The sequence below is a fragment of the Ips typographus genome, linkage group LG4 (genome assembly GCF_016097725.1).
Source record: "Ips typographus isolate SLU linkage group LG4, UJ_Ityp_2.0, whole genome shotgun sequence".
In the NCBI taxonomy this organism is placed as follows: Eukaryota; Metazoa; Arthropoda; class Insecta; order Coleoptera; family Curculionidae; genus Ips; species Ips typographus.
In genome coordinates this window covers 13,307,699-13,334,880 of record NC_138425.1, presented here as the reverse complement: position 1 = coordinate 13,334,880, position 27,182 = coordinate 13,307,699, and the positions used below count along the sequence as shown (strand labels likewise).

At 36.3% G+C, this 27,182-nt stretch overlaps 3 protein-coding genes across 6 annotated transcripts in view; 1 reads left to right on the top strand and 2 right to left on the bottom strand.

Moving 5' to 3' along the window:
- Window positions 1–17,086, bottom strand: part of Madm (MLF1-adaptor molecule) — a 56,711-nt gene extending 39,625 nt beyond the window's left edge. For both annotated transcript variants that reach the window (XM_081978456.1, XM_081978457.1), the window contains exon 1: window positions 16,435–17,086. In XM_081978456.1, the coding sequence (XP_081834582.1) occupies window positions 16,435–16,563 (129 nt within the window). In that variant the 5' untranslated portion in view covers window positions 16,564–17,086. The remainder of the gene's footprint in view (window positions 1–16,434) is intronic.
- Window positions 17,087–17,451: 365 nt separating this feature from the next.
- On the top strand, window positions 17,452–26,991 carry LOC145728319 (kelch-like protein 26). Of its 3 annotated transcripts, XM_081978454.1 has the most exons (11): window positions 17,452–17,625; window positions 17,687–17,764; window positions 21,836–22,133; window positions 22,187–22,398; window positions 22,452–22,624; window positions 22,683–22,901; window positions 22,969–23,205; window positions 23,268–23,414; window positions 26,096–26,319; window positions 26,407–26,507; window positions 26,577–26,991. In XM_081978454.1, exons 2-11 carry the CDS (start codon window positions 17,762–17,764, stop codon window positions 26,850–26,852), a joined length of 1,890 nt encoding a protein of 629 aa, XP_081834580.1. In that variant the 5' UTR covers window positions 17,452–17,625; window positions 17,687–17,761; the 3' UTR covers window positions 26,853–26,991. The 3 variants fall into 3 exon arrangements, with proteins under 3 accessions (XP_081834580.1, XP_081834581.1, XP_081834579.1); XM_081978455.1 differs by lacking the exons at window positions 17,452–17,625; window positions 17,687–17,764 and adding an exon at window positions 21,582–21,722; XM_081978453.1 differs by lacking the exons at window positions 17,452–17,625; window positions 17,687–17,764 and adding an exon at window positions 21,766–21,792.
- On the bottom strand, window positions 18,259–20,894 carry LOC145728318 (IQ motif and ubiquitin-like domain-containing protein). Its single transcript, XM_081978452.1, has 8 exons — window positions 20,632–20,894; window positions 20,373–20,580; window positions 20,153–20,316; window positions 19,963–20,096; window positions 19,282–19,910; window positions 19,050–19,224; window positions 18,754–18,999; window positions 18,259–18,696 (listed from the first exon to the last, which is right to left on the bottom strand). The coding sequence occupies exons 1-8, from the start codon at window positions 20,869–20,871 to the stop codon at window positions 18,285–18,287; spliced, it is 2,208 nt and encodes a 735-aa protein (XP_081834578.1). The 5' UTR covers window positions 20,872–20,894; the 3' UTR covers window positions 18,259–18,284.
- Window positions 26,992–27,182: the final 191 nt, after the last annotated feature.

The window sequence follows — 27,182 nt, the reverse complement described above, 5'->3', positions numbered from 1 at the left end:
GTGGTACCTACAACTATTTGGACACCAGAATTGAATTTCTCAAGTCAAAATTAGTATATAAAGCCAATTTTGTTTAATAAAGTACCAATATGGCGGTGGATTCTACATAACTCTACTAAAAACCTTAAAAAACTGTGATTTGGACAAAATTTTGGTACACTTTACCACTTAATTGTGAATAACTTGATTATTTGCAACATTCACTAAAAACACATCAAATGATCTTAAACAGGCAATGAATGGAGCTATCACGTGACGTTGAGCGGGCAACGCTATGTCTCATCGTTTGACCGCTAGACGGCGTCAAAGTTGACTGACTTTTTTTGTACATTTTTGTAAATATCTCGAAAACTATTCAATGTAGACGTGTGCAATTTTTACCATAGATGTATCTTGGTAGGGTCTAACTTTTACTGTCTATACACTTTTTTCGTACGACGTACCGTTTGTCCTAGAAAATTCAAAAATTAAAATGTTGACTTTTTTTGAAAGGTGAGTACCACGAATTTTCGAGTAAAATTTTGAAATTTGAAAATCCAATTTGACCAAGCAAATTCCTTTAGATTAATAGTAGAAATATGACGTAAAGTGCAAAAGGGCGATTCTGGCCTTTATTAGAGAGCCACGCCCTAAAAACTGCCAAAAAATACCAGAAATTGTGTATGTTTAAGGTTATTTTGAAAAGGGTGGTACCTAGAACTGTTTGGATACCAGAATTGAATTTTTCAGGTCGAAATTAGTGTATAAAGCAATTTTTTTTTGCGGTGGTACCAATATGGCGTCTAGTTCTACATAACCATAGTAAAGCTTCAAAAAAAAAGGGATTTGGACAACATTCTGGTACACTTTACCACTTAATCGTGAATAACTTGGTTATTTGAAACATTCACTAAAAACACATCAAATGATCTTAAACAGGCAATGAATGGGGCTATCACGTGACGTTGAGCGGGCAGCGCTATGTCTCATCGTTTGACCGCTAGACGGCGTCAAAGTTGACTGACTTTTTTTGTACATTTTTGTAAATATCTCGAAAACTATTCAATGTAGACGTGTGCAATTTTTACCATAGATGTATCTTGGTAGGGTCTAACTTTCACTGTCTATACACTTTTTTCGTACGACGTACCGTTTGTCCTAGAAAATTCAAAAATTAAAATTTTGACTTTTTTTAAAGGGGGGGAGGGGAACCACGAATTTTTGAGTAAAATTTTTTAAATTTTATAATCCAATTTGACCGATCAAATACGTTTGGGTCAATGGCAGAAATATAACGTAAAGTGCGAAAGGGCAATTCCGGCCTTTATTAGAGAGCCACGCCCTAAAAACTGCCCAAAAATACCAAAAAACTTGTATTTTTAAGTTTCGTTTGAAAACTGTGGTACCTAGAGCTATTTGGATAGCAGAATTGAATTTTTCAGGTTGAAATTAGTGTATAAAGCAAATTTTCTTTGCGGTGGTACCAATAAGGCGTCTGATTCTACATAACCTTCAAAGCTACAAAAATAAAAGTGATTTTGACAAAATTTTGGTACACTTTACCACTTAATCGTGAATAACTTGGTTATTTAAAACATTCACTATAAACACACCAAATGATCTTAAACAGGCAATGAATGGGGCTATCACGTGACGTTGAGCGGGCAACGCTATGTCTCACCGTTTGACTGCCAGAGGGCGTCAAAGTTGACTGACTTTTTTGGTACATTTTTGTAAATATCTCAAAATCTATTCAATGTAGACGTGTGAAATTTTTACCATAGATGCATCTTGGTAGGGTCTAACTTTTACTATCTATATACTTTTTTCGTACGACGTACCGTTTGTCCTAGAAAATTCAAAAATTAAAATTTTGACTTTTTTTGAAAGGTAGAGTCGAGTAAAATTTTGAAATCCTAAAATCCACTTTGACCGATCAAATAAATACGTTTGGGTTATACTTATACATATGTACCAAAAATGAAAAAGTGACAGTGCTTCACTGAAAAATGTCAAAGTAAAACCAAGCCTAGTGTCCTAAAATTATTGTCTGCTTTGACAGGTTCTATGACAGCAGCAGAAAAATAGTGGCATTGCCAGGCAGAAAAACGTCAAAGTTTAGTCAAGCTTATTGTATTTTCGATTGCAATGGTTAGTGAAAAACCAACAGTATTGTTGCAAGCTTTTCATAGAGCAGGATAGGTACATTAGTTTTGCACTAAACTTGTCAATCAAAAACGCCCTTAATGTGCAAAATTCACTACTCATTTTGACAGAGTATAGCTCTAGTTCTAGGACAGCTACAAGATGAATTTTTATTACCGGATTGTAGCCAAAATAATGTTTTTTTTTTCTAAGCACTCTGTACAGCTTCTACTTACAAAATGCACTGTTCAGGAATAATTAAAACAAACATAAAATTAAATCGATTTACCATAATAAAGTTTATGCCATACCAATCAGGTCTTAATTAATTTTTTTGTTATTAACTAATTGTCTGCTTGATTAATCAGTAAATTGAACGGTGAGTATTTTGCTCCTAAACCTATAATTCACCTTTTTCAATAACACAAGTGGGTATCATCAATTCGCATAGAAAAACATGTTTTTTTTTTTTGTTTAACTCGTTTGAGAGTTAAAACATTCAATCATGATGATAACATCACGATTTCAATCCTACTTTAATTGATTAAGCGTTTTAAATTTTATAAAAAATGCGTCTTTGGATTAGAGCATGCTTTTGCCTTTGCATGAAAAGTTTGGCATGCCCTTCTAATAAAAGGATTATCATATTATTCTTCATTAATGCCAAAATTTCTTTGCAACAAATTATTAATTTTTCATAAAAATTCTGGCATTGCGTTTTCATATCCATGTCACGCAAATATGCGCAAAAGAGAAGGAAACAATATGCTAGAACGGTAACACGTTATATAGTCTGGGGTCCGTCTGGCGCCTGTATAATTAGAGCTTCGCCAATTCGAAGTTTGATCGTCGAGTTTGAATAGTTGGACTTAGATCACTTCCTTTCGCTTCACAAAACTAGAACCTATTCACTTGTTGCCATACTAATCAAGTTCAACGTTTGAATATCGGAAGTGACATGCAACTCCCACATTCTCTTATCAAACCGACAAAAGCTTACATAACAAGCGCAATCATACAAAAGCTTTTCAGTATTCTTGTTGCATGTTTGGGCCGGTTTTCTCTTGTTCGTAGAGGAATCGCCACCAGGTGACTCACACCCATTAGCCTAGAGAACTTGAAGAAAAATCGGGTCATGCGATTGTGATGCCTAAACGAGAACTACGCCGCTGACGATGATTCATTGTCGGCCCCCTCGAATTATACAACAATTTTTTATTGAATAAAATTAATGAGAATTGTTGAAAGTACCAAAGGCGCAGCTCCGGGTAATTCATGCCGTTAATCATTGCCTTGCAGACGACGTGTCTCTGGTCTCGTGAATGGTTTCCGCTCATTCCGATGATGTTAGTATGATAATTAAGAAATTTTTCCGGTATAAACAAGTTTTTGTTTCAAAAAATTGTGCAAAAGATTATTGCAGAGTTTTTAAAAACCATCTCAAATACTGTGGAAGATAAAAAGACAAGACGAAAAACGGACCAATCATCAAACTTCAAAATGACAGTCATTGTGTGTCCTCTTCTATCCTAACTGAACTATTCCTACCTATTACTAGTCAAATGTCAGTTACGATAAAACTGTCAGTGATGCGCAGATACAGTTGTATTTGATCACCGCCTACTATACTAGAAAGCCTAGAAGGTGCTTGTCAAAAATTCCAATATGGCGGGAATAGTAGTGACAGTTTGTATTGTGAAAATTTAGTTTTTTAAGGATTAGATGAATTTTTACGGTTTAAAATCAAAACTTGAGGTTATTTGCGTAAGTTATTTTTGTTCATAAGTTTTTCAAGCCACATTGTAACAGCAATTCAGGAAAAAGCCCAACCGTGTCAGTTTTTTGCTTTACAAAAAACCGGATCTAACTCAACAGTGGTTGAACACTTAGAAGTGGGATGATTTTACTCCAACACTATACTCAATGGTAGGTACGAGTGCTTTCTAGTACAGTAAACTTATTAGGTACTTGCTACATGCACAGGTATGTGAGTTACATTTTAAAGCATCCTTCATTGTGAGAGCAACAAAAATAATTTTGAATGAATGTTTTTGGTAATAACATAAGAACCATTTACCAGTTTTGCTTACCTAGTTTCAAGGATTTACAGATTTTCTTACATTAAACAGTGTTTAAACTACTGGGTTGTGTGTTGTACTTTCCAGGACAAATGTTCTAACCAATTTGTTTAGGCTGGACTTGATTGTATACAGGTGTGGTAAATCCAAAACCGACCATAGGAAAACCGCGTAACGGACAGAGAAACGTACATTATTGCATGCGCGGGACTAAGACAGAAAACGAAAAAAATATCAAGTAGGCCATATTTTCAGCGCGCTGTTGCCAAACGCCAATATCACTCAAATACCGTCGACAAAATAACTTGGCGTTTGGCAACAGCGCGCTGAAAATATGGCCTACTTGATATTTTTTTCGTTTTCTGTCTTAGTCCCGCGCATGCAATAATGTACGTTTCTCTGTCCGTTACGCGGTTTTCCTATGGTCGGTTTTGGATTTACCACACCTGTATAAAAAGCTCTATCTATACATATCTGGATCAGGAATGAACCTTTTTGTGATTTTTTACTCACAACTTGCAATCAACTACACAAAATAATAAAAAAATACATATTTCTTACTGCATCTGCATACGTTTGTGTATAAAAGAAAAACCGCTATCGCCGCCATTAAAAGTGACATTTTAGGCTTTCTAGTATAGTGATTTGATACGTTGTTTGCATAGAAGATGAATGTCCGTTGATTGATCGTCATCAAAAGGTACATGGATTATTCAAAATTGTAAAGATATAATTAACATAACAGATGTAAAACGTATCAGGCGAGGCTTTTGAAATTTCGCTTATAGAACACGTTTTACTTAATGCTCTTATATTCTCTTGCAGGGTAAAAATAAACGCAGACATGCAGCAGGAATGCCGCTAGAGTTCACTGAACGCCGGCCCCAAGACGGAGTAAAGTGGTTTTTACTAACTTTTCGTTTTGCGTAAAAAAAATTTTAGCAGCTCGTCCCGCTGCTCAGCTAACGGTACACCTTGAGGAGGACCTTGAGGAGTACAAATTTGCTCGTTTCGTCAAAGTGTGAAAGTCTAACTGGATTTCGCAACAATAGAAACGGCTCGTGTTATTAAACAATTTCTAGTATGTATATAAAATACGTGTGATCGTGTTTCGTACATCGGCGATCAAATACCCCGGCCTCAACCACCGAAACCCGAGACAAAACCTGGTAAGTCAGCAGCATAATTGACGTCATTTAATGTTTATTAGTACGACACCAAAAGCTAAAAACAACTAAAGTACTGACAATGTTAAATATCGAGCTAGCCAAACCGGAAGGATTTGTGCAGAAACTGTACCAATCAATCTAAAATTTCAAGTCCACCCAGTATAGGATGTGATTTCAACAAGGTTATCTGGTTATTGAAAGTAATGCGCATTATGCGACAAATTAGTTAAACAAAAAACGCGTATACTATAAATTCGATTCAATTACGCATTATTTTATTACCAAAAATACATTTTCCAGCTTTGGCGTTTTTTGCTAATCACTGCTGGGTGGCATCACGCTGATGGACGGCTGATAAAATTCCATTTCGCACTTCAACAAACAATGGGATTTTTACCAGGAACTCGTTTGCATTTTTTATTTGTAGCCGGAATTTCGGCAATGATTTAACTTTAAGAAGGTCGTACTTGAAGGCCTTTACAAGAAAAATGCAATTATTAGAAAAATACTCCATAGATAATCCTAGACTCCTAGCATCAGATACCAAATTAAATTGCTGCTCTGATAATTCCGATGGGTAGATCGCCGAGGTATTTTGATGCACACACTCGAGGTATCATGAGGCACTTTGCCAGTATTACAATATTTTTAAAAAATGTATAAGGCATTTGAGAGTATTTTAAGACATTCTCCGTATATTTCAAAATGTTTTGTGATATTTTCATTGAAATTTTGAGTGAAATAAAGCCTAAGTAAAGGAAATTTTGCAATATTTTAACAAATACATTATCTATTATATTATCAATACAACAAAATTGACTGAAAATTGAACAGCACAGGCACATGTAATTATTATCGTAAAATCTTTGTAACATGATATTGAGTTGAAATAATATTCATTACAGATTATTATAATAATTTACCAAGTTTTTAAAGTTTAAACCACATTTTAAGGGTCACGTGATTAATTTTGACAGATGTCAACTGGCCTTTACAGTGGTGCAAGTTCAGAATTGCGTTATCAAGGTCACGTGACGTGTACTTTGCAATTTAAGTTTGTTCGACAGTCTCAATTTTATTTATCATTTTTCCAAGTTGTAACTGCGTTTTGAAGGTCACGTGACCGTTTTTGAAAATGTCAACTGGTCTTTACAGTGTTGCAAGCTCAAATATTGAATTAGCCAAGTCACGTGACGTGTATTTTGCAATTTAAGCTTTTACAACTCTCAAAATTGTATTAATCAATTTTCCAAAGTTGTAACTGCGTTTTGAAGGTCACGTGACTGTTTTTGACAATGTCCACTGGTCTTTACAGTGTTGCAAGCTCAAAAATTTATTTATCTAAGTCACGTGACGTGTATTTTGTAATTTAAGTTTTTACAACTGTCTCAATTTTATTTATCAATTTTCCAAAGTTGTAACTGCGTTTTGAAGGTCACGTGACCGTTTTTGACAATGTCAACTGGTCTTTACAGTGTTGCAAGCTCAAATATTGAATTAGCCAAGTCACGTGACGTGTATTTTGCAATTTAAGTTTTTACAATTGTATTTATCAATTTTCCAAAGTTTAAACTGCGTTTTGAAGGTCACGTGACGCAACTGTTTCTTTTAAATGATAGGTGTCTTTATTTGACACGTGCTAACTTGGTTACCATGACAGTTAGAAGATTTGTTTAAACGTCAAAATATAACCCGTAATTTTAGACAACTCTACAACAAATATTTTTTCACCTGACCTTAGAAAATCAATTTTTTTAGGCACAAGGTCAAATCAAGTGTCAAAAATTTGGAAAAATTTTTACGTTGTCACCTAACCTAACATAAAACCTGTCATGTGACTTAAAAAAAAAAAATTTTAAGCCTCTGAGTCTTAAAAATTTGGAAAAGCAATCAGGTACCCTGAGGAAGTCATTTTTATTGAATCATTAGTCCTTATGACATTTTAACAAGGGTCAAAATGTCATGTATGTACAAATTGTAAAATCAAACATACTGCTGTGTATTTCATCAAGATTTATCATTGTCTTAACACCAGGGGCCTTATCTTATAACTTGTTAGCAAATATTATTATTGAGTTTAAAATGTATCGTTATTGTTGGGTTTGTTTACTTTAGAATATTGATTTTGTTAGGAATGATATATAAGTTTGAGATTTACGAGAGAAGCAAAAAAGGTGTGCGCTGGCATGTAAATCAATAGAAAAAGGGGTAGTACCTGTTAATACGTTGACGGGCGTGTACGGTTTGAATTATTAAACGTATTTTTGGGAAAACGGGCCTATTATTTCGGAAATATATCCTTACAAAGCAGCGGCGGGATTGTGCCACGTGAATCTGGACTAAAACCATGCCAAATAGCAATGATGATGTGTCTTCAAGTGAAAGTGAAAGTGGTAAAGGGACAAGTAGATCTTGTGATAGTGATGTGTGGAGAAAAAAACATAGAGGTGAGAGACAAACGTTAGTGCCATCGTCGAAAAAAGGAGATGAAGGTCAGTGTGTGAGACATAAGCAATTATCTAACGCGGAATCGAATGAGAGTCAAAGATTGACTTCAAGCTCACGTAAGCGAAAATCAAATGATAGAATAGAGAATGATAAATCATCTAGTTCTGTTCATGATGGGCAACGAACGTCGCTGCCGGTTGTGAAATCTCAAGAGGCGTTAACATTAGATATTGCTATGAAGAAAATTACGAATTTGGAAAACTTGTTGTTAAAATATGCTGAAAAACAGGAAACTCAATCTTCTTTGGCATCTACTTCCATGTCCACCATGAAAGCTGATTGCATTCCACTTTTTGATCCTGGTGATGATAAAACTAATACCACTAGATGGTTACATAAGATCGACCAACTGGCTGAAATGGACAATTGGAGTGAACGAAAGACGATTCACTACATGCAAACTAGATTAGCTGGTATAGCACGTATTTGGTATGATAGTTTGACTACATATGAATATTCTTGGAATGAATGGAAATCACTTATTTTGAGAACGTTTCCGGATGTTAAGGATTTTGCGACACTTCTCAGGACAATGTTGAACAGAAAGAAAAGACGAGAAGAAAACTGGCACAGTTATTATTTTGACAAGATAGGCCTTATTAAAGCTTGTGGTATTAATGATCGCAATGCTGTATCGTGCATCATAGATGGAATAAATGATATAAGTGTGCAAACTGGAGCTAAAGCCGGACGATACGACACTCCTGAAGAATTGTATTCTAATTATTTCACTGCATTATCTTCTATGGACAATAACCAATATTATGATGAAGCATCATTTAATAAACCCGTTACTGAGAGACTTGGTCGTCGTGACGAATTAATGAGAAGACAATCGGTTCAAAGGCATCATCCATATCCAAAGGAAAGTCCTAGGAAGTTCAACAAGTTGAGATGTTTTAACTGTAACGAACTGGGCCATTTAGCAGATAAATGTTCAAAACCACGAAAGTCGTGTACAATCTGCAAACGATTGGGTCATGTGTCAACTGAATGTAGACGGAAAAATTCTGCGTCTGTTTTACTTGCGAAAAGTTTGCAAGCATCTTGTAGCAGATATAAGATAACTTGCAAAGTAAATGGGCAAGAGGTGCCTGAATGTCTTGTGGATACTGGCTGTTCTGGAGTTCTGATTCAACGTGGAATCGCTCAAAAGTTGGGCCTAACTTGGACGCCATGCGACGTGACTATACGAGGGTACAACAATAGTTACACGAAAACTATTGGTAAAGTAAAAGTAACTTTACAAGTTGATGAAGCTCAAAATGAAGTGGACGCGTTAGTTGTTGAAGATTGTGTCCAGAATTTCTCGATGCTGATAGGAGAATCTTTTCTGAAGCAAAATCTGCTGATATCATACAAAGATGATGTATGTGTAATTGAAGATAGCGATTTAGCGCGAACTATGATGGATATTATCTCATCAAGAAAAGTTAATTTGCGAACTTCCCACGAAACTGTTATACCTCCAGGCGAGATGAAACTGATTGACGTTACGAGCTCAGAAGCAGATGGAGACGTGTTTGTTGAGTTTCAGGTAAGACCTAAACCAAATAACACTCATTTCTTGGTACAATGTGTGACTGCAGCTCCTTCTGGTATAATATCAATATTGAATACCTCGCCAAACCCTGTTAAGTACGAGAAAAATCAAGTGATTGCAAGGGGCATGACTTGTTATACGGATTGCGGGCAATCTGATCTGACGGCTTTCTCGGCATTCGAAGTTGAATTAACGAAGTTCACACGTGACGATATAGCGCGTCAAATATCTGATAGTCTAAACGAAGTAGAAGTAGAACGTCTACTGAACTTGATAAACGAATATCGAGAGTGTTTTGCAACTACAACTGCTGAATTGGGAAAATATGAAGGAACAGAAATGAATATTCAGCTCACTGATGAACGGCCTATTACGTACAGACCTTACCGACTATCTTATGACGAACGAATGAAAGTACGTTCTATAGTTGAAAATTTGGAAAGTAACGGCATCATTAGAGAATCTCAATCTCCGTATGCAAGCCCTATACTTTTAGTGAAGAAGAAAACCAACGACTGGAGAATGTGTGTTGACTATCGTGCATTGAACGCCAAAACTGTTAAAGACAGATATCCATTGCCCAGAGTTGACGAACATCTGGATAGACTTGCAGGATGTAAATATTTTACTAGTTTAGATCTAGCTGCAGGATATCATCAGATACCGATGTCGAAAAGTTCGATTGAGAAAACCGCGTTTATAACGCCTGATGGGCATTACGAATATCTAAGAATGCCTTTTGGACTTGTGAATGCACCTGCAGTTTTTCAACGCACAATAAATCATGTGTTGGGACCTCTTAGATTCACTCAAGCTTTGGCATACATGGATGATATACTTTTACCTTCTTCTGATATTGAGACCGGTTTTGAATCATTAAGAAATGTTCTTAATGTGTTTAGAGATGCAAGGCTTACACTCAATATGACTAAGTGTCATTTCTTCCAGTCCAAAGTGGATTATCTAGGACATGAGATTTCTGAATGTGGAATACGCCCTGGAACAAGGAAAGTTGAGGCTGTAGAGAAGTTTCCTACTCCATTAAGTGTTCATAATGTACGGCAATTTGTAGGATTATGCAGCTACTTTCGAAAGTACATAAAAGGATTTTCTTTCATCGCCCGACCTCTTACTTTGTTGACTTGTAAAGGTGAAGCATTTGTATGGGGAACTGAACAGCAACGTGCGTTTAAAGAGCTTAAGGAGAAATTAGTTTCCAGACCTGTGTTGTCGTTGTATAGGCCAGGTGCACCGACGGAGTTGCATACTGACGCCTCAAAGTGGGGTATTGCTGGAATACTGATGCAGCAACATAAAGATGGATCACTGCATCCAATTTTATACTACAGTAGACAAACCTCCAAAGAGGAGCAAAGATATCATTCTTATGAGTTAGAAGCCATGGCGGTGGTGTATTCTATGAAGCATTTCAGACCGTATCTTCTAGGTTTTAAATTCAAGGTAGTCACGGACTGCAATGCCTTAAGAACGACAATGACCAAACGAGATCTGATTCCACGTATTGGAAGATGGTGGCTGGCAATTTCTGAATTTGATTTCGAAGTTGAATATAGACCAGGTACGAAAATGGGTCATGCAGATGCGCTAAGCCGAAATCCAGTAACTGAAACAGATGATTGGTCAGAAGTGATAGATGTTAATATTGTTGACATAACTATGGATGATTGGATTTTAACTACTCAACTTGTCGACAAACGTTGTCGTTACCTGACGGAGGTTCTTCAAAACACATCTAAGAGCAATGAAGAGAAACAGATCCATCAAGAGTTTAAGTTGATAGATAATCGAATTTTTAAACAAACAAGTTCAGGGATAAGATGGTTAGTCCCAAAACATGCAAGGAGACAGGTAGTTGCTTACTACCATGACGATGTGGGACATTTCGGATTAGAGAAAGTACTTAAAGCTATGGAAGAGAGTTTCTGGTTTTCTGGAATGCGACGTTATGCAAAGAGATACATTCAATGCTGTTTGAGATGTTTATATAACAAAAATCCGACAGGAAAGCAACCTGGTTTGTTACAACCTATTGAAAAGATAGCTTTACCTATGGACACATTACATGTTGATCATTTAGGACCTTTTGTAAAAAGTAAGCGTCATAACCAGTATTTAATTGTGGCTGTTGATAGTTTTACGAAATTCATCTTTTTGAGAGCTGTAAAATCAACTAAAGTAGATCCCTTGACAAAATTTCTTGACGACGTGTTTGGAAATTTTGGAGTGACACGAAGACTGATATGCGATAAAGGAGCAGCTTTCACATCAAAGAAGTTCAGAGAATACTGCGCTAAATATAATATTAAACTGATACACAATGCTACAGCAACGCCAAGGGCGAATGGACAGGTAGAAAGATACAACCGGACACTACTCCATGCAATAGCATCATCAACGGATGATGAGGAGAGATGGGATGAGTGTTTGGAGCAGATACGTTTCGGAATGAATTCTACTATTAATGCTGGAACTAAGAAAAGCCCGTACGAAGTGTTGATGGGATATAAACCTAAGCCGAAAAGTTCAGCTTACTTGTTAAATGAAATAAATACTCAAGTAGTACAGGACAACTTGACGAAAATACGCAAAGACGTTGAAGCAACAATCGTTAAGGATCAAGAACGACAGAAAGAACGGTACGACCGGAAAAGACGTCCAGCTCCAACGTACGAGGTTGGTCAGTTAGTTTTAATTAAAAGAAGCATTCCGAGTAATGATGGAAAAAGTAGAAAGCTACTGCAGAAAAACGCAGGTCCATATCTGATAACAAAACTTCTTCCGCATGATAGATATTGTATCGAAGATATACCGGGGTCAAAGAGATCCAAGAAACCATATAAGGGAATAGTTGCAGATGCTAAAATTAAATTATACTCAACAAATATATCCGATGATGACGGGAGGAGGAGGGAGACGTTCTCTCGAAAGGTCAAAGTGACTCTAAAATCAAACTGTAACGGTGGCAGTAGCACAAGGAGCTGCAAGACCACACATGTCCTAAAGAAATAGTTGAATGTTGACTATTTTTCTTGCTTCTGTTGTAGAACAGAAACTAGTGGATGAGGATTGATTAGATCAGATGGCTAGTACGTGGCGAGGGCGCTCACGGAGGGTAGCATGGCCGAACTGTTAGCAAATATTATTATTGAGTTTAAAATGTATCGTTATTGTTGGGTTTGTTTACTTTAGAATATTGATTTTGTTAGGAATGATATATAAGTTTGAGATTTACGAGAGAAGCAAAAAAGGTGTGCGCTGGCATGTAAATCAATAGAAAAAGGGGTAGTACCTGTTAATACGTTGACGGGCGTGTACGGTTTGAATTATTAAACGTATTTTTGGGAAAACGGGCCTATTATTTCGGAAATATATCCTTACAAACTAAATTTAAGAATGTCACAAATGTCTAGTTAAACATTTTAAGGCATTCTAAGGCAGTTTAAATAATTTAAAGGCATTCTGATGTATTCCAAGGCAATATGAAGCACTTTAGGTACTTTTTTTTAGGCATTTCAAGGTATTTTGTAATTTTGTATGCGAAAAGGCATTTTGGTGTACAAAAAATTATCGGCGGTCAACCCCTCGGATAATTCACTCAAAAAAAAAAACATTTTGTTGAATTCAAGCTAGGAAAACACCTTTTTTATGCAGTATTTGTGATTAATTTAAAACGAATCCACCTACACATCCTTACAACCATCAAAGATGATTCAAACTATTTTCATTTAAAAATACGAAATAACAAGGATGAGTAACTGAATTGAATCTAATAAGTGTTACACCCAAATTCCTGTGAATTACTAATAAATAGTTTATGATTCTGCCTACCTATAATCCTGTTTACTCAAATCTAATTGAAACTCCTGTAGAAAGGAATCTCACCCAGTGAGCATACAACAAGTAATAAACATCCTGGTGAATAGGAATGATTGTGATTCAAAACGAATGTATTTTTAGAAAGTCTTATCGGTTCCACCATTTGTTTATTCAATTTTCCTGTTGTGTACAACTTACATATCTTAGCAGCGTTTGCCCTCAGGCCTCAAACGAGTGCACCAGGTTAAATGACAAATCCAACGATAAACTATCCGTTTATTAATAACCCTTTGGTACAGTAATAAACTACGCTTTATTTTAGTGCGACTGACCTTTCGACATTTATGACATTGATTGAGATGTATTTTTATCGGAGTACTACTAGTTTGCCACCATTCCATGTATAGTATAACTTGTCGATAGCGACCAACCGATTTCATGAGGTCGAGATTCATATTATCAGAATCGTAAAACGGAAATTTTATTGTGTAAGACAAAAGTCGTTGGCTTATTCGCTCATCGTTACAAAGGTCGCGAGAAAAACAGAAAAGTCGCACTTTACTCAACTACAAACCGCTAATCACTTGAATAAGCAAAGAAACCGGAAAATTTGATGAAAATTCAACGGCAATTTCGATTTCTTTCCGCTGGGGATGGTATTACAGCCTTGACTACTGCATGCTCACCAGGTGCCGGTTACTAGAGCTATTTTTAGCGTCTGCAAGAACTATGACCTTCTTCGAATACCGGTTTGCCATAAGAAATGCCTATTCCTATTTTATTCATTGATTCTATTAAGGTGTCTCACACACCCAACAACCGAGGAAATGAGCCAAGGAAGTTCAATTTATCATTGAACAGTAAAATTTAATTTTTTTTCTATGTTAATATGGCCTGTCAAATGCAACAAAAAAAAAAATACATAAGCCTGCAGAAAACGTACTATCCAACGTTTTAATAAATGTATTTTTGAATGGGCAAGGCGCCGTCTAATTTCCCAAAATAAACCCTGGATGCTGCTGTTTCAAAAAACTCAATAGTGCGGGACAAACAGAAGTTTGGCACGTCATCGAGAAACACTCGCTAAAACATGAAAAATGTATCAAACAAAACGATCGGATACAAAACAAAAACTTTTTACATTGCCAAGTTATGTGATGAAATTGTCTTCATGCCCGCATTAAAACAATAATGCAATTTTAAACCAACTTTTCAAGCAGATAATAGTAAAATGCAATATACTGAGACCCAGTTACATGTAATTTCATTCATATACCTACATGTTATAGATACCGGTAATCTATACAGATAATAAGTTATCAAAATTGGGTCAAAGTGAGTCAAGTGTATCAACTCCCTTTACTGTTATTAAATACTTCCTATGGATCAGATAACCTAGGAAAATTGAGTTTGTAAATATAAGAAATAATGCCCTAAAAAGAAGCTCTCTGACCAACTTAAGAATATGGAAAACCCTGAGAAAAACCCCTTGGAAAAACTCATAACCTAACTAGAATACAAGGAATTTTCTTTCATTTAAATAAAATCATAAAATCTACAGGCCAAACTATACTACTTTAATTAAAATTAAAAAAAAAAAACAAATGACCTTTAGAAATTAAATACTGCATAGAGATCATCAGTGTCAACTGCTGCTTATCTCGCAAAAATAAATTGCATTTACCTTGCTAATTTTGTTGAAATTGGCAGAACTCTATGAATATTAAATATGCTTCTGGAACAAAATAGTCCAGTAAACAGCATTCTGGAAGTTAATGATTTCTGAATATGTATACAAATGCTGATGAATTTATAGCAAAAATACCAACATATCATTGCATATAGTAAACAGGGTAAAATCTTAAAAAAATAAAATATAATCCAAACTCTCTAGGTGAGCTTATCTTTCTAAGACAAAATATCTAATTTTCAAAATGATATTCAAAGCTCCATAAACCTGCCATGGGGTATGGTTAATTACCCTTTACCCAAGTTATAAACTAATAGAGAGCGAATACATTTTAGATCTGTTCCTAAAGAGAATCTCCAACTAGTAATCAGGGAAATAGATACATATGGCCAGAAGTCAGAAAACGTCATAGTCACGTGGGCATTCAACCAATAAAACTTGACATTTACTGTTCCTGAGTTGGAAACCAGTCAGGGCCTATTGAAAACTAGACCTTAGGTAAACTTAGGCCAATTAGGCCCAGACTAAGATTTAAGACATAATTAACCAAGTAGGTAATAAAAACCCTAAAAACCTTCATAAAAGAGGTTTCTTCTTCCTAGAAGCATGAAGATTACATAACCCAGCTTTTAAACTGTAAGTCTACTTCTTTTATCATACTCTTCTCATTTAGAACGTAGTTGGCTGTGGTTCTCTCGTTCTAGCATGAACGTAGGGCGTTCGTATATGGTTTGAAATGACAGCTGTCATATAATAATTGTTTGCAACGTTATCTAAGACATATGCTTTTTGTGACAATTGCCATCCATAGGCGACCTGACCATAACAATTATTGAACACCCCTTACCTTATTGTGAAAAAGACATGTTAAAAAAACCCTTGACTTAGACCCTAACATGAGTCATGACCTACTACCACTCACTACCAAAGCCTATAAATTTAGCCAACATTGCAACCTTAAAAAAACCAATTTAAGTTTCACAATCACCAACATAACACTAAAAAAATTACAATTAAAAAAATCCTATAAAGTTAAATAAAAAAAAAAATGTTTTTTGTTTTTTTTTCAGACTTGTTTGTTGTCTAGTCAAGATTTAACTATTTCAAATTTGGAATAACAAAAAAATTAACCCAAAAAAATTGTTTTTTTTTCCAAATCCAGGAAATCAACGTGCAGGCGCCAGGCAACAATACACAATCGATATCTGTGACGTCACCGAGGGCATGCGGATAAAGGCGACGAGGTCCTTATGAAAATTTTGACCCAGACTCTGACGGTATGGTCGGGCAACATCCACGTTTGCGAAAAGGACAGAGAAGGCCTTCCGCATCCGACGATTTCTTGCTCATAAGGGCGCGTTTTATTGCAAAATGGTGGCTGACCCGGTGTTAGGTTAACATTAGGTTTAGTTTAGATTTATAGGAAAATTAGAGGTTTTCACTCTGAATGGAGTTATAGATAGGTTAGCTTAGAATTGGACTTACCTCTTCTCGACGTTTGAGCCATCTGCCGCAAGGGCTTTCTTCGAGAATTTCACTTTCATCTTCGGAGTCTTCGCCGCTTTCCCTGGGCGACCTGTGCTCCTGTTCGTTATTCATATAGGTTCCCGACATTATATAAACTTAGCTAAACTAATTCTATCCCGTAAAAGCACTATTATTGCCGAACTAGAGGAGGAACTCGTTATCCAACAACAATGGTATTCCATCAGAGCATTGGCTGTCTTGTTGTGAACACAATATGCAAACAGATCTTCGTTATTCAAGTGTTAAAACGGTCGCGTTTTGCTGTTTATAATTTTCGGCGATTACGGCGAACTTCAGGTCCGCATGTTTAACGAACAGAAATAAAATGCAACAACTGAAATCACGGCGACAAAAACAGAATTTTTATCAAACAAATCACCACAGATCGAACACTTCACCTAACCAGTGTGTCGTTGTGTCGTAGGGCGGCTGTTATCCACTGCCGTATTCGGTTAATCCGTCGTAATTACACAAGTTACACTTCACAATCGAATCGAAGAAAATTCAAACTCGTATACAATACAACTAAACTGGTCTACGTTAATTATTACTGGAATCTTCGCTGCAACTCCGACTACACACAGAATAAACTTTGCTATGCGTTCTGTCAAATAACAAATTTGCCTGACGAGCGCAGGACAAGTGTCAGGTTTGAAATTCGATTGTGGCGCCATCTATCAGAGATGCCTAGACAAGCTAGCAGAATCCTGTATCGCTAATATCTATTCAGTTTATCGAAAATCTATATTCATATACCCCAGTTAACTTAAGTGGTGCTAATAACTATAACACAACTAATAAGGAATTGTACAAAATTGTTCAATTTTTTCAATTTTATTTGCTATCTAATTATAAACAATTTAAATTCTATGAGTGCAACAGAGATAGATAAATGCCTTTATTGTCAAGCGTCATTTGTTAACACGTCAACACTATCAAAATCAAGTCATTCTTGTCATTGCGAGTGGCAATTGGCAATGTTGCATGCTATTTTTATTTTATTTTATTTGTTGTGAGAATTGAGGTCGTGTGGGGTCATTCGGCTTGAAAAAACAGGAAATATTTAACCACTTTGAAGTCAGTGGGTTTTTTCCTAATTAATTTACTTTCGAAATTACTTTTGGAACATTTTCGACTACTTTCAACACTGTACGATATTATCGTTTTATATATTTTGATTTATAGTTGAGGATAACATGTTTGTTTTCAGCTGGAAAAATAGAGAATACAAGGACTTTGTGGAAGGCAAAAAATCCTGTTAGCCTATTTTAACATCTGGTAAATAATGGTAAGTTGTGTTTTAACACTTTTAATTTTACAATTTTTGTTTGTTTCCTTGGTCATTAAAGTTAAATTCATTTATTTCCAATTTAATATGTAGAGTGAACTTTTTACAATCAATTCAAAAGAACAGGGCTGAAGTGATTGTGATGGCAAATTTTCATAAATAAGTACATAATAAGGCTTTGCCTTATGGAGTTTTTCAATTTCAGTGCAGAACTAGGGTATTGTCATACTATTTTAATGTAACTTCCATTTGATAAAAAAAAAGGTACAAATACACCATAGAAAACATACATAAACCGACCTGGGCCACATTTCTTGTCAATTTTCAGGCTTCATAGAGTGAATGTGGCATCATTTTACAGTTGGTCATATGATCACATGAACAAGAATGTTACTTTTGACAGCTATCAGGTGACCTTGCTCACAGGTGACAGCTATCAAATGTTGCTCCAATGAAAAATACTTCCTTTGAAAGTTTTCTTTACCTGTATCAACTTTCTGCTTTGGAAATTAATTTATTATTATTTAGTTAATACATTTTGATCATCATCACTAGTTTCACAATCAGATCCCACATCTCTGTCAACCTTCAGCAACAGACTTGGCTGTTTACCTTTTTCATACATTCTGTGTTCATTTTGTTCATCTGAATCAGTCTGGATATCAATATCACATTCATGTCTATTTGAGGGATTGTAATATTCAGAACTCTCATCTAGTTTTGGGTCCCCTTTGGCATAATCTGCAAAGTGTTGGTCATAACTGTTTAACAGCTTAAAGTGCTTTCTAGCCAAGGCATGTTTATTGAAAATGTGATCCATAAACTCCTTCTCATAGACATCTTCTAAGTTTTCAACTTTTAAATGTGCTTTTGCTTCTTCTATGGTCAATAGAATACAGTTCCAGGGTGACCACTCCATATTTTGCTTCCACCTACAAATTTAGTTTAAATTGTACTGTTTTTGAGTTGTTTGGTTGAAGAATGTAAACCTCACTAAACGCAACTGGTACACGTCATTGCACTCTGACAAAGCTGAGTGTCCATGCCAAATGTAGGTTACTATAAAATGAATGTCGCGATCTTGTAAAATAAAGGCGATGGAGGACTTTCCCTGATGCAACCTCTCATAATTTCTGATTTGTCTAAGAATGAATTTGTAAGGTGACAGATCAATCCAGGGCTCTTCCGCTTTATCCAACCATTTACAGGATGAACATGTTTTAATTTTCTCCAATCTACAAGTGATAACGTAAAGCAAGAATTTTTACCAAAAAAAATATGTTACCTAGCGTGAATTGAGAATGATTCAACAGGTTTAAGCTTCAGACAACTAGAACAGTAAATTAGGTTTTTGGTCATATTTTCCAGTTTCAGTTTATTACTGTGACTAGTAACTCCTTCATTGCATTCTTGCAACTTAAAATGATGCAACACTAGTGCTTCAATACGTTTTTGCAATCCTAAAAATTGTTATAAAGATTGTTCCAAATCGTTTATATAATACGTTCTAGGCTTACCAGTTAAGTAGTTGCTTGACATTCCTCGGGCAATTAATTCACAAACCCGGTCTATAAGTGACGTTATTTCTTGACTTTCAGCACACTGGTGTTGATGTAAATACTCTTTAATTGAAGAGTAAACTTCAAGTTTTTCCTCTTTACTTAAGTACTTATTGCAAAGTTTTTGATATAAGTCGTAACATTCGCGTCCTTTTTGGGCTTCAAGGGTATCCATAACAATATGCATGTTTTTGTAATCACTGTCCCATTCAATAGGACTGCCAATAGATTTGAAGAAGTTCATGACCTTTTTAACTTCCAGGTCTTTTTTGACTTTATTGCGTAAGCGTTCAATTGACTGTAAAATTTCAATTTCTTTTTCTAGAAGCATGTAGAATTCGGCCACTTTAGCTGCTCCACATGACATGGATGTGATCCTTTCAATTTCTGATTTTTTCCAGCGATCTACCATGCTGTATAACATAGCAAAGTCTCCGGTTCTCATGGGGAACACTTTGCTAACTAAATCTTTTTTCTTTCTTTCCTCATCTTCTTGTCGTTCTCGTTCGTCCCGTTCTAGCTCGAGTCTCACACGTTTTTGATATTCAGCACTGAGTTCTTTTAGTCGTTTTTTTATTTGCCAAGCTCTACAACCCTTTGTAATAGTTTTATCAAATGTTTTATAACAGTTTGTTATACCTGAAGTATCTTTGAATGGTTCTGACTTTTCCTTCAACGTCCAGTCGCTTTTCTCTTTCGTCAGCAGTTTCATATGGTCCTGCAATAACAATTTTGTCGCATATGGCCGGTAGATAAATGTTCCTAGTGGAGACCTACAAAATTGTTGCACAACATGCATGAAAGTAGTAGAAAAATCAATCAATCTTGCCTGAATAGCTCTAGCATATTCCTTGTCAGTTTTTCTGTTTCTCATAAAGTAGGTTTGAGTGTCCCGATGATTTTTCATTTCTGCTGGAACTTTTGGTTTAGGAGGGCCAGTCTGTGTATAACCATGATGGTACTGAAGACCAGTTTGAGTGTCTTTGTATCCACCTTAAATATGTGTATGTTGGAAGGGTTGGTTTGTTAAGTTTTCTACTTGTACTCACCTAGAAAAGGCTTCTCAATGGCTCGATTATCAATTTCTACCACAATCTCGTTGACACCGTTTTCTTTTTCCACTTGGACTGTGATGATATCCGGCACTGTTAGGTCTTTGTATGCGTTTTCGATTGGGATTTTGAACGTTCTGTCTTTGCTGAGTAGCTTAAATTCCAGGATGCCATATTTATCTGGTTTAAATTGTTCCAGACGGGTCTAAATATAGTCAATGGAGATTTATCGTGTTTTTCTAGGAGAATCACTTACTTCGTTCGTTATGTGTTCTTCTCGGTATAATAGCTCGATCACATCTCTAGGACAGCTAAACAGTTGCGCCAGATTTTCTTTGATAAATCCGATATTGTAGAAAGATGGGAATGATTGGGTGAACACTTTAGCGTCCGTGGTGTAGAATTTGACCGTAATTTTATCCAGCACATTTTCGGTGGATGGTTTCTGAACAAAATCGAAATTAATGTCGCACCCCAGTGAAAGGTCTGACGTCATGGTGTGTAACCACAAAAATTAAAAAATCTGGGACCAGTTCAAAGTTCAGGTAAATTCTGTGGTTTGTACCTGAATGGGGCTGGTGTTTATAGGTATCCAGGAGACATATTATTATGGCACGGCTTTCTATTGATTTGTTCTGGATTCCTGTATTGTTCAGCACGGAAATGTTAGTGTTTTAGTGTTACAGCCGTGATAATCAAATCGTGCGAATTGTTTTTACTTATGGTTTAAAATGTTTTATGTCATTTCAATTCATAGAACTATTTCAGTTTGCAAAACGTTTGTTAATCATTCATTAAAGACAATTGGTTTATTATAGGTGGAACAATGTGACTTGTAATGATAAGGTCTAAAATTAAATTTTATTGATTTTTTACTCCCATGCGGGCCAGTAACGTTATTTATAAGTCTCATTTACTTATCAACATTGTCACTCAAGTTAGCCGGTTTAAATCGATTTTTTGTCTACAGCTAAAGCTGTTATAACTATAGGTAATTCCTAATAAATTATTTGACTACCTACACTATGTTTTAGTGCATTAAACTATAACCGGCAACACGATCATACAGATAATCCTCTTCTAGAAAAGTTTACCAGAACAAAGCAATCACAGTTGCGCCTTTTTTAATCCACCCAGTACACGACCTTACTCAGTTGGTCGCAAGACGTTTCTATAGTCGAGCATTCGTTTCTTGTGCACTTTCACTCCTGCTACATAAAATAATAGACTCCAAAATGTCAACATGCGATAATTAAATCAGGTGGTTCTGTGTGACTTCCTTTGTTATTCAGTTCGGTTCGATTGCATCGTTTGAAATTTGCCATAATATACTATCAAGGTGCCCAGGTATTGTGTTTAAATTTTTTTTCTTAGTTAAGAGTTTGGTGATGATTTTAGGGACACAATGAACCAAGATGTATGACCTTGATTGATCATGTTAACTGGGTTTTCTATTTCAGATCTTTGATGATATTCCCAGTATGACACGAACGAAAGAGAAGTTTCTCCCCGACAAGCCGTTAAACACCATTTTCTATGACCATTCCACGCACCAGAGTATGTTGATGGAGGGGCTGAATTCGTTATGGCAAAGCGAAGAACTTCTGGATATCACTCTGATTCTAGAAGGGTACGACGAATTCAGGGCTCATAAAGCCGTTCTGGCAGCTTGTAGTGACTACTTCCGGGCCATGTTCACTGATAACATGTTGGAGGCCCGGCAAACTGAGATCTATTTGAATGGGATCAGTTCCAAAGGTATCAGACATAATCAAATCATCTTGAAGTTGGTAGTAATGCTTTTGTGCTAGGTTTTAGTCTGTTACTGGAATATGCCTATACCGCTCGTCTTTCCTTGAATTTAGCCAATATTCAGGACGTTTTATCAGCAGCAACGCATGTTCAGATGGTTAACGTCATCTTTGCGTGCACTGATTACTTGCAATCTCAAATAGATTTAGATAACTGTGTAGATATTGCCACTATTGCCGAGACTTACTCACTAAAGTCTCTCAAAGCTCAGGTACGATCGTACTGGTTGGAAAGCTGCACTTATACTAATTGCTGTTGTTACAGGTTTATAGGTATATGAGCGGCCATTTATTGGAGTTTTCCAAGAGCTCTGAGTTTTATAGACTGACACCTGTCCAACTAGAAAATCTTCTTGCCTATGATTTTCCCGTTGATTGTTCCGAAGCAGACGTGTTGCGGATAGCTTTAGCTTGGTTTTTTCACGTAGACAACCATGAGTAAGTATTACATATTTTGTATTGGCGAAATAACACATTTCCTCATGATCAATCAAAGGTTAGACGTTAGAGTGGGTTACGCGGTGCGCATCATGAAATTCATCCATTTCAAGGAGATTTCCAAACGTAAATTAGAAAGCACCCTGGAGAAGTTTTTCCAGGATCGCAACTGTCAATGGCAAGTTTTAAGAAAAATCATAGTTCAAGAGAACATAATGCAGACTGGCGGCGTTGTGATGGCACCCCGAATCAACTGCTGCACTCTGTTGAATTCCAGGTAAATTTAGTTGTATGGATGAGGAATGAAGCGTTTTTCTCTTAAATTATCAGATCGTAATTGTCAGGGGCATGGACCAGGCTATTTTAAAAATCGGAGGCTTTGGGATGAGCGGCGTAACCAACGAGATTACTTACTGTTTTTCGTGGGACCGAAAATGGATGCATTTAACGTCGATTCCGCATGTCGAACAATGCAACTATGGCACTGCAGTTTTTGACAACGAACTCTACATTGTTGGAGGTTGTTTCAATCAGTCTTTACAAGAAAACATTCATCCGTTCGGTTTTAAATATAATCCCAGGTAATGATTTGATAGTTGTGCAAATGTTTCCAGAGTCAGTTTTCATGGAAAAATGATTTCAGGAGCAATAAATGGACGACGATCGCTCCTATGAAAATTGAACGTTGCCGATTCAGTTTGAATGTTGTAGGCGGATTATTGTACGCTGTCGGTGGGGTCAGTGAGGAAGAACAGTACGAAGCATGCACTTGCGAATGTTACAACCCTGCGTAAGTTTTAGTTTATTATAACGATTTATCTGAAGTCAAAATGTAAACTGAGAAATGACTGTTTTCCCCAAAATCTACCCATTCAAATTAATTTAAATGCTATTGAAAGCTTTTTAAAATGTGACACAGGCAAAAAACTTTTCGGAAATTGTTTTAAATTCCACAGGCCTTTAGGACCGTTTGTGACCAGACTCATTCCATTGGGAACCTTTCAAAAAGTACAAGTGTCTTAATATTTCCCATAATTGTTTTAAGAGGTCTTTAGGACTATTTTGAAAGTGTCAGAGCCTTCAAAATCCTACTGAGAGTCTTCTAAAAAAAGTGCCAACATTTTCCAGATTCCAGAGCCCTTTAGGACTATTTTCAAAGTTCCATAAGCCTCTAAATGTATTGAAAACCTTTGAAAAAGTGCCAGAGAGGCCTCTAGAAGTGTTTTAAACTTTCCAAGAATTGTTTTAAATTGCCACCGGCCTCTAGGACCGTTTTCAATGTGCCAGACCCTCTAAATTTTACTGAGAACCTTATAAAAAGTGCCAAGGCTCTCTACAAGTGTCTTAAACCTTTCCACAACAGTTTTAAATTGTCAGAGGTTTCTAGAACCATTTTGAAAGTGTCTTCTTCTTCTTTAAGTGCCATCTCCTCTCAGAAGGTTGGCAATCATCATGGCTATCCTCACTTTCGAAGCTGCAGCTCTAAACAACTCAGTGGAACTACAGTTATACCATCCTCTCAGGTTATTCAACCAAGAGATACGTCTTCTTCCTCTGCTTCTTTTCCCCTGTATCTTTCCCTGCATAATGTTCTGCAACAATACATATTTATCTCCCCTCATCACATGGCCCAGATATTGCAGCTTTTTTATTTTAATTGTGTTTAATATTTCCTTTTCTTTTCCCATTCTTCCCAGTACCTCCTCGTTTGCTACCATGTCCACCCAACTTATTCTCAAGATCCTTCTATATGACCACATCTCGAATGCTTCCAGTCGGTCGCTTATCTCTTTCTTTAACGTCCAGGATTCCATCCCGTACAGCAACACCGAGAAAACATAGCATCTCAATATTCTGACTCTAAGGTGTAGATTAAGATCTCTACTGCATAACACATTCCTCATTTTGTTGAATATGGTTCTGGCCTGTCCAATTCTTGCTTTAATTTCTTTGGTGTTCTCATTATCTTCATTAACCGTTGTTCCTAAGTATTTGTATTTGCTAACTTTCTCTATTGGTTCTCCGTTGATCCATAGGTTTTCCTGTTGTTGAGCTGACTTTGTAATGATCATGAATTTGGTCTTTTTGATATTTAAGGTAAGTCCTCCTTCCTCACTGCTCTTCACTACTTGAAAGTGTCAGGGACTTCTAAATGCCATTGAGAACCTGCTAAAAAGCGACAGAGCCTTCTACAAGTGTCTTAAGCGTTTCCGTACTTGTTTTAAACTGCCATGGGTGCCTAAAACTATTTTGAAAATGTCTGAGATTTCTAAATGCATTTGGAAATCTTTTAAAAAGTGCCAAGGGTCTCTACAAGTGTTTTAAACCTCCCTAGAATTGTTTTTAATGACCAGAGGCCTCTAGGACCATTTTGACAGTTCTATAGATCTCTAAATGCTATTGAAATCCTTTCGACAGAGGCTTCTATAAGTGTTTTAAACTTTCAAAAAATTGTTTTAAATTGCTACCGGCCTCTAGGACCGTTTTTAATGTGACAGTCCCTCTAAATTTTACTGAGAACCTTATAAAAAGTGCCAAGGCTCTTTACAAGTGTCTTAAACCTTTCCACAACACTTTTAAATTGTCAGAGGTCTCTAGAACCATTTTGAAAGTGTCAGAGACTTCTAAATGCCATTGAGAACCTGCTAAAAAGTGTCATAAGCGTTCCCGTACCTGTCTTAAACTGCCAGAGGTCTCTAAAACTATCTTAAAAATGTCAGAGATTTCTAAATGCTATTGGAAATGTTTTAAAAAGTGCCAAGGGTCTCTACAAGTGTTTTAAACCTCCCTAGAATTGTTTTTAATGACCAGAGTCCTCCAGGACCATTTTGAAAGTTCTATAAATCTCTAAATGCTATTGAAATCCTGTCGACAGAGGCCTATAAGTGTTTTAAACTTACAAGAATTGTTTTAAATTGCCACCGGCCTCTAGGTCCGTTTTTAATGTGCCAGACCCTCTAAATTTTATTGAAAACCTTCTAAAAAGTGCCAAGGCTCTCTACCAGTGTCTTAAACCTTCCCCTAACAGTTTTTAATTGCCAAATATCTCTAGAAACATTTTGAAAGTGTCAGAGACCTGTAAATGCTACTGAGAGGCTTCTAAAAACTGCCAAAATCCTTTACATGTGTCTTAAACTTTTTCGTAGCTGTTTTAAATTTTCAGAGGCCTCTAGGAGCTTTTTGAATGTTCCAAAAACCTCTAAATGCTGTTGAAAACCTTTTAAAAAATGCCAGAGGCTATGGTGAACTGTATTACAGCTCAATACTAATTTTTGAAATTGGGATTTTTGCTTAGATTGCGATTAGATCGTCAAACTATCCTACCTTGAAATTTAGTAAAAACTCAGATATACTTACGTCCACACATTTTGCCCAACTTACTATTAGCTTATTCTACCATTTTTAATCCACATCAAACTTAATTAAAACCATTTTGATTATTATATTATTAATAAAAAATGTTTTACTCAGTCGAGATGCGTGGTTTATGATCCCAGACCTACCTAATCACGTGAGTCAACACGCCGGAGCTGGCGTCGAAAACTCTTTAGGGAACAGACTCTACATTAGCGGAGGCATAGACAGAGATAATACGTGCGTAGCAAATGTCTACTATTATGATACGGATCTGGAACGATGGAGGACTTGCGCGCCTATGCTTCAACCCAGAGCGGATCACGTGATGTTGTCCGTGGGTGAGTTTTGTATTACCTTGCCATAAGACTTCTGTTTATAGTTTTAAATATCTGAGTCTAAAGTTTTTAAGTGTTTTCTAATTTTAGGAAATTATTTGTTTGTTTGCGGAGGTTGGACTTCTAACGAAAACAATCGAGTTCTTGTCGACACAATTGAGTTCTACAATCCTGAAAAAGACGTCTGGGAGGTGAGTGTTAACCCTTCATACACCAATACAATAATAATTGTTTTACTGAAATAAATCAAAACCTTGCAGGTGTTGACAAAAATTCCAACTCCACGTTACCACGCCGGAATCGCGTTGGTCGACAACAAAATCTACTTTATTGGTGGCTTTCAAAGCGACACAATGATCGACAAGGACACCGCCAACATAGAATACTACGATATAGAAGAACAAACGTGGACTGTGGAGAGTAAGTACCCGCAGGACGTGTGGGAACACACGTGCGTTGCTTTGTGCATTCCGAAATGTCGCGACGATATGGAAGTGATACCACAGATACAGTCAGTGGAGGGTTTTGGGAGATAATTTTTGGCGGTTGTATTTAAGCGTAATGATTTTTTTCCAGTTACGAAGAGTTTATGTACATAACGGATGACGAAAAATTTATAACCTAAGTTTAAAGCAGTTTATGATTAATTACATTTAAATAAATTATGTTAACAGATTGGTTTGTTTATTTTCAGTTACATTGGGTGTAGGAAAGTTTCGAAATAGAATTAGGTAAGAAGCAGTTGCCAGTGTATAGTTTATATACTTACAGTTATTTTTTAGAAAAAAATACTTGGGATTTAAGTGAGAAAGGTTGCAATTTTCATATATTTGGTTGGATTAGACGTGTCCTATATTGTAGTAAGT

Coding starts and splice junctions, on each gene's coding strand:
- LOC145728318 (XM_081978452.1), bottom strand. CDS start 20,871: ATGACGTCAGACCTTTCACTGGGGTGCGACATTAATTTCGATTTTGTT. Junction 20,097..20,152: donor AATATGCTAGAGCTATTCAG/GCAAGATTGATT, acceptor ACAATTTTGTAG/GTCTCCACTAGGAACATTTA. Junction 19,911..19,962: donor ACCATTCAAAGATACTTCAG/GTATAACAAACT, acceptor AAAGGGTTGTAG/AGCTTGGCAAATAAAAAAAC.
- LOC145728319 (XM_081978453.1), top strand. Junction 22,625..22,682: donor TTTCACGTAGACAACCATGA/GTAAGTATTACA, acceptor GATCAATCAAAG/GTTAGACGTTAGAGTGGGTT. Junction 23,206..23,267: donor GGTTTTAAATATAATCCCAG/GTAATGATTTGA, acceptor AAATGATTTCAG/GAGCAATAAATGGACGACGA.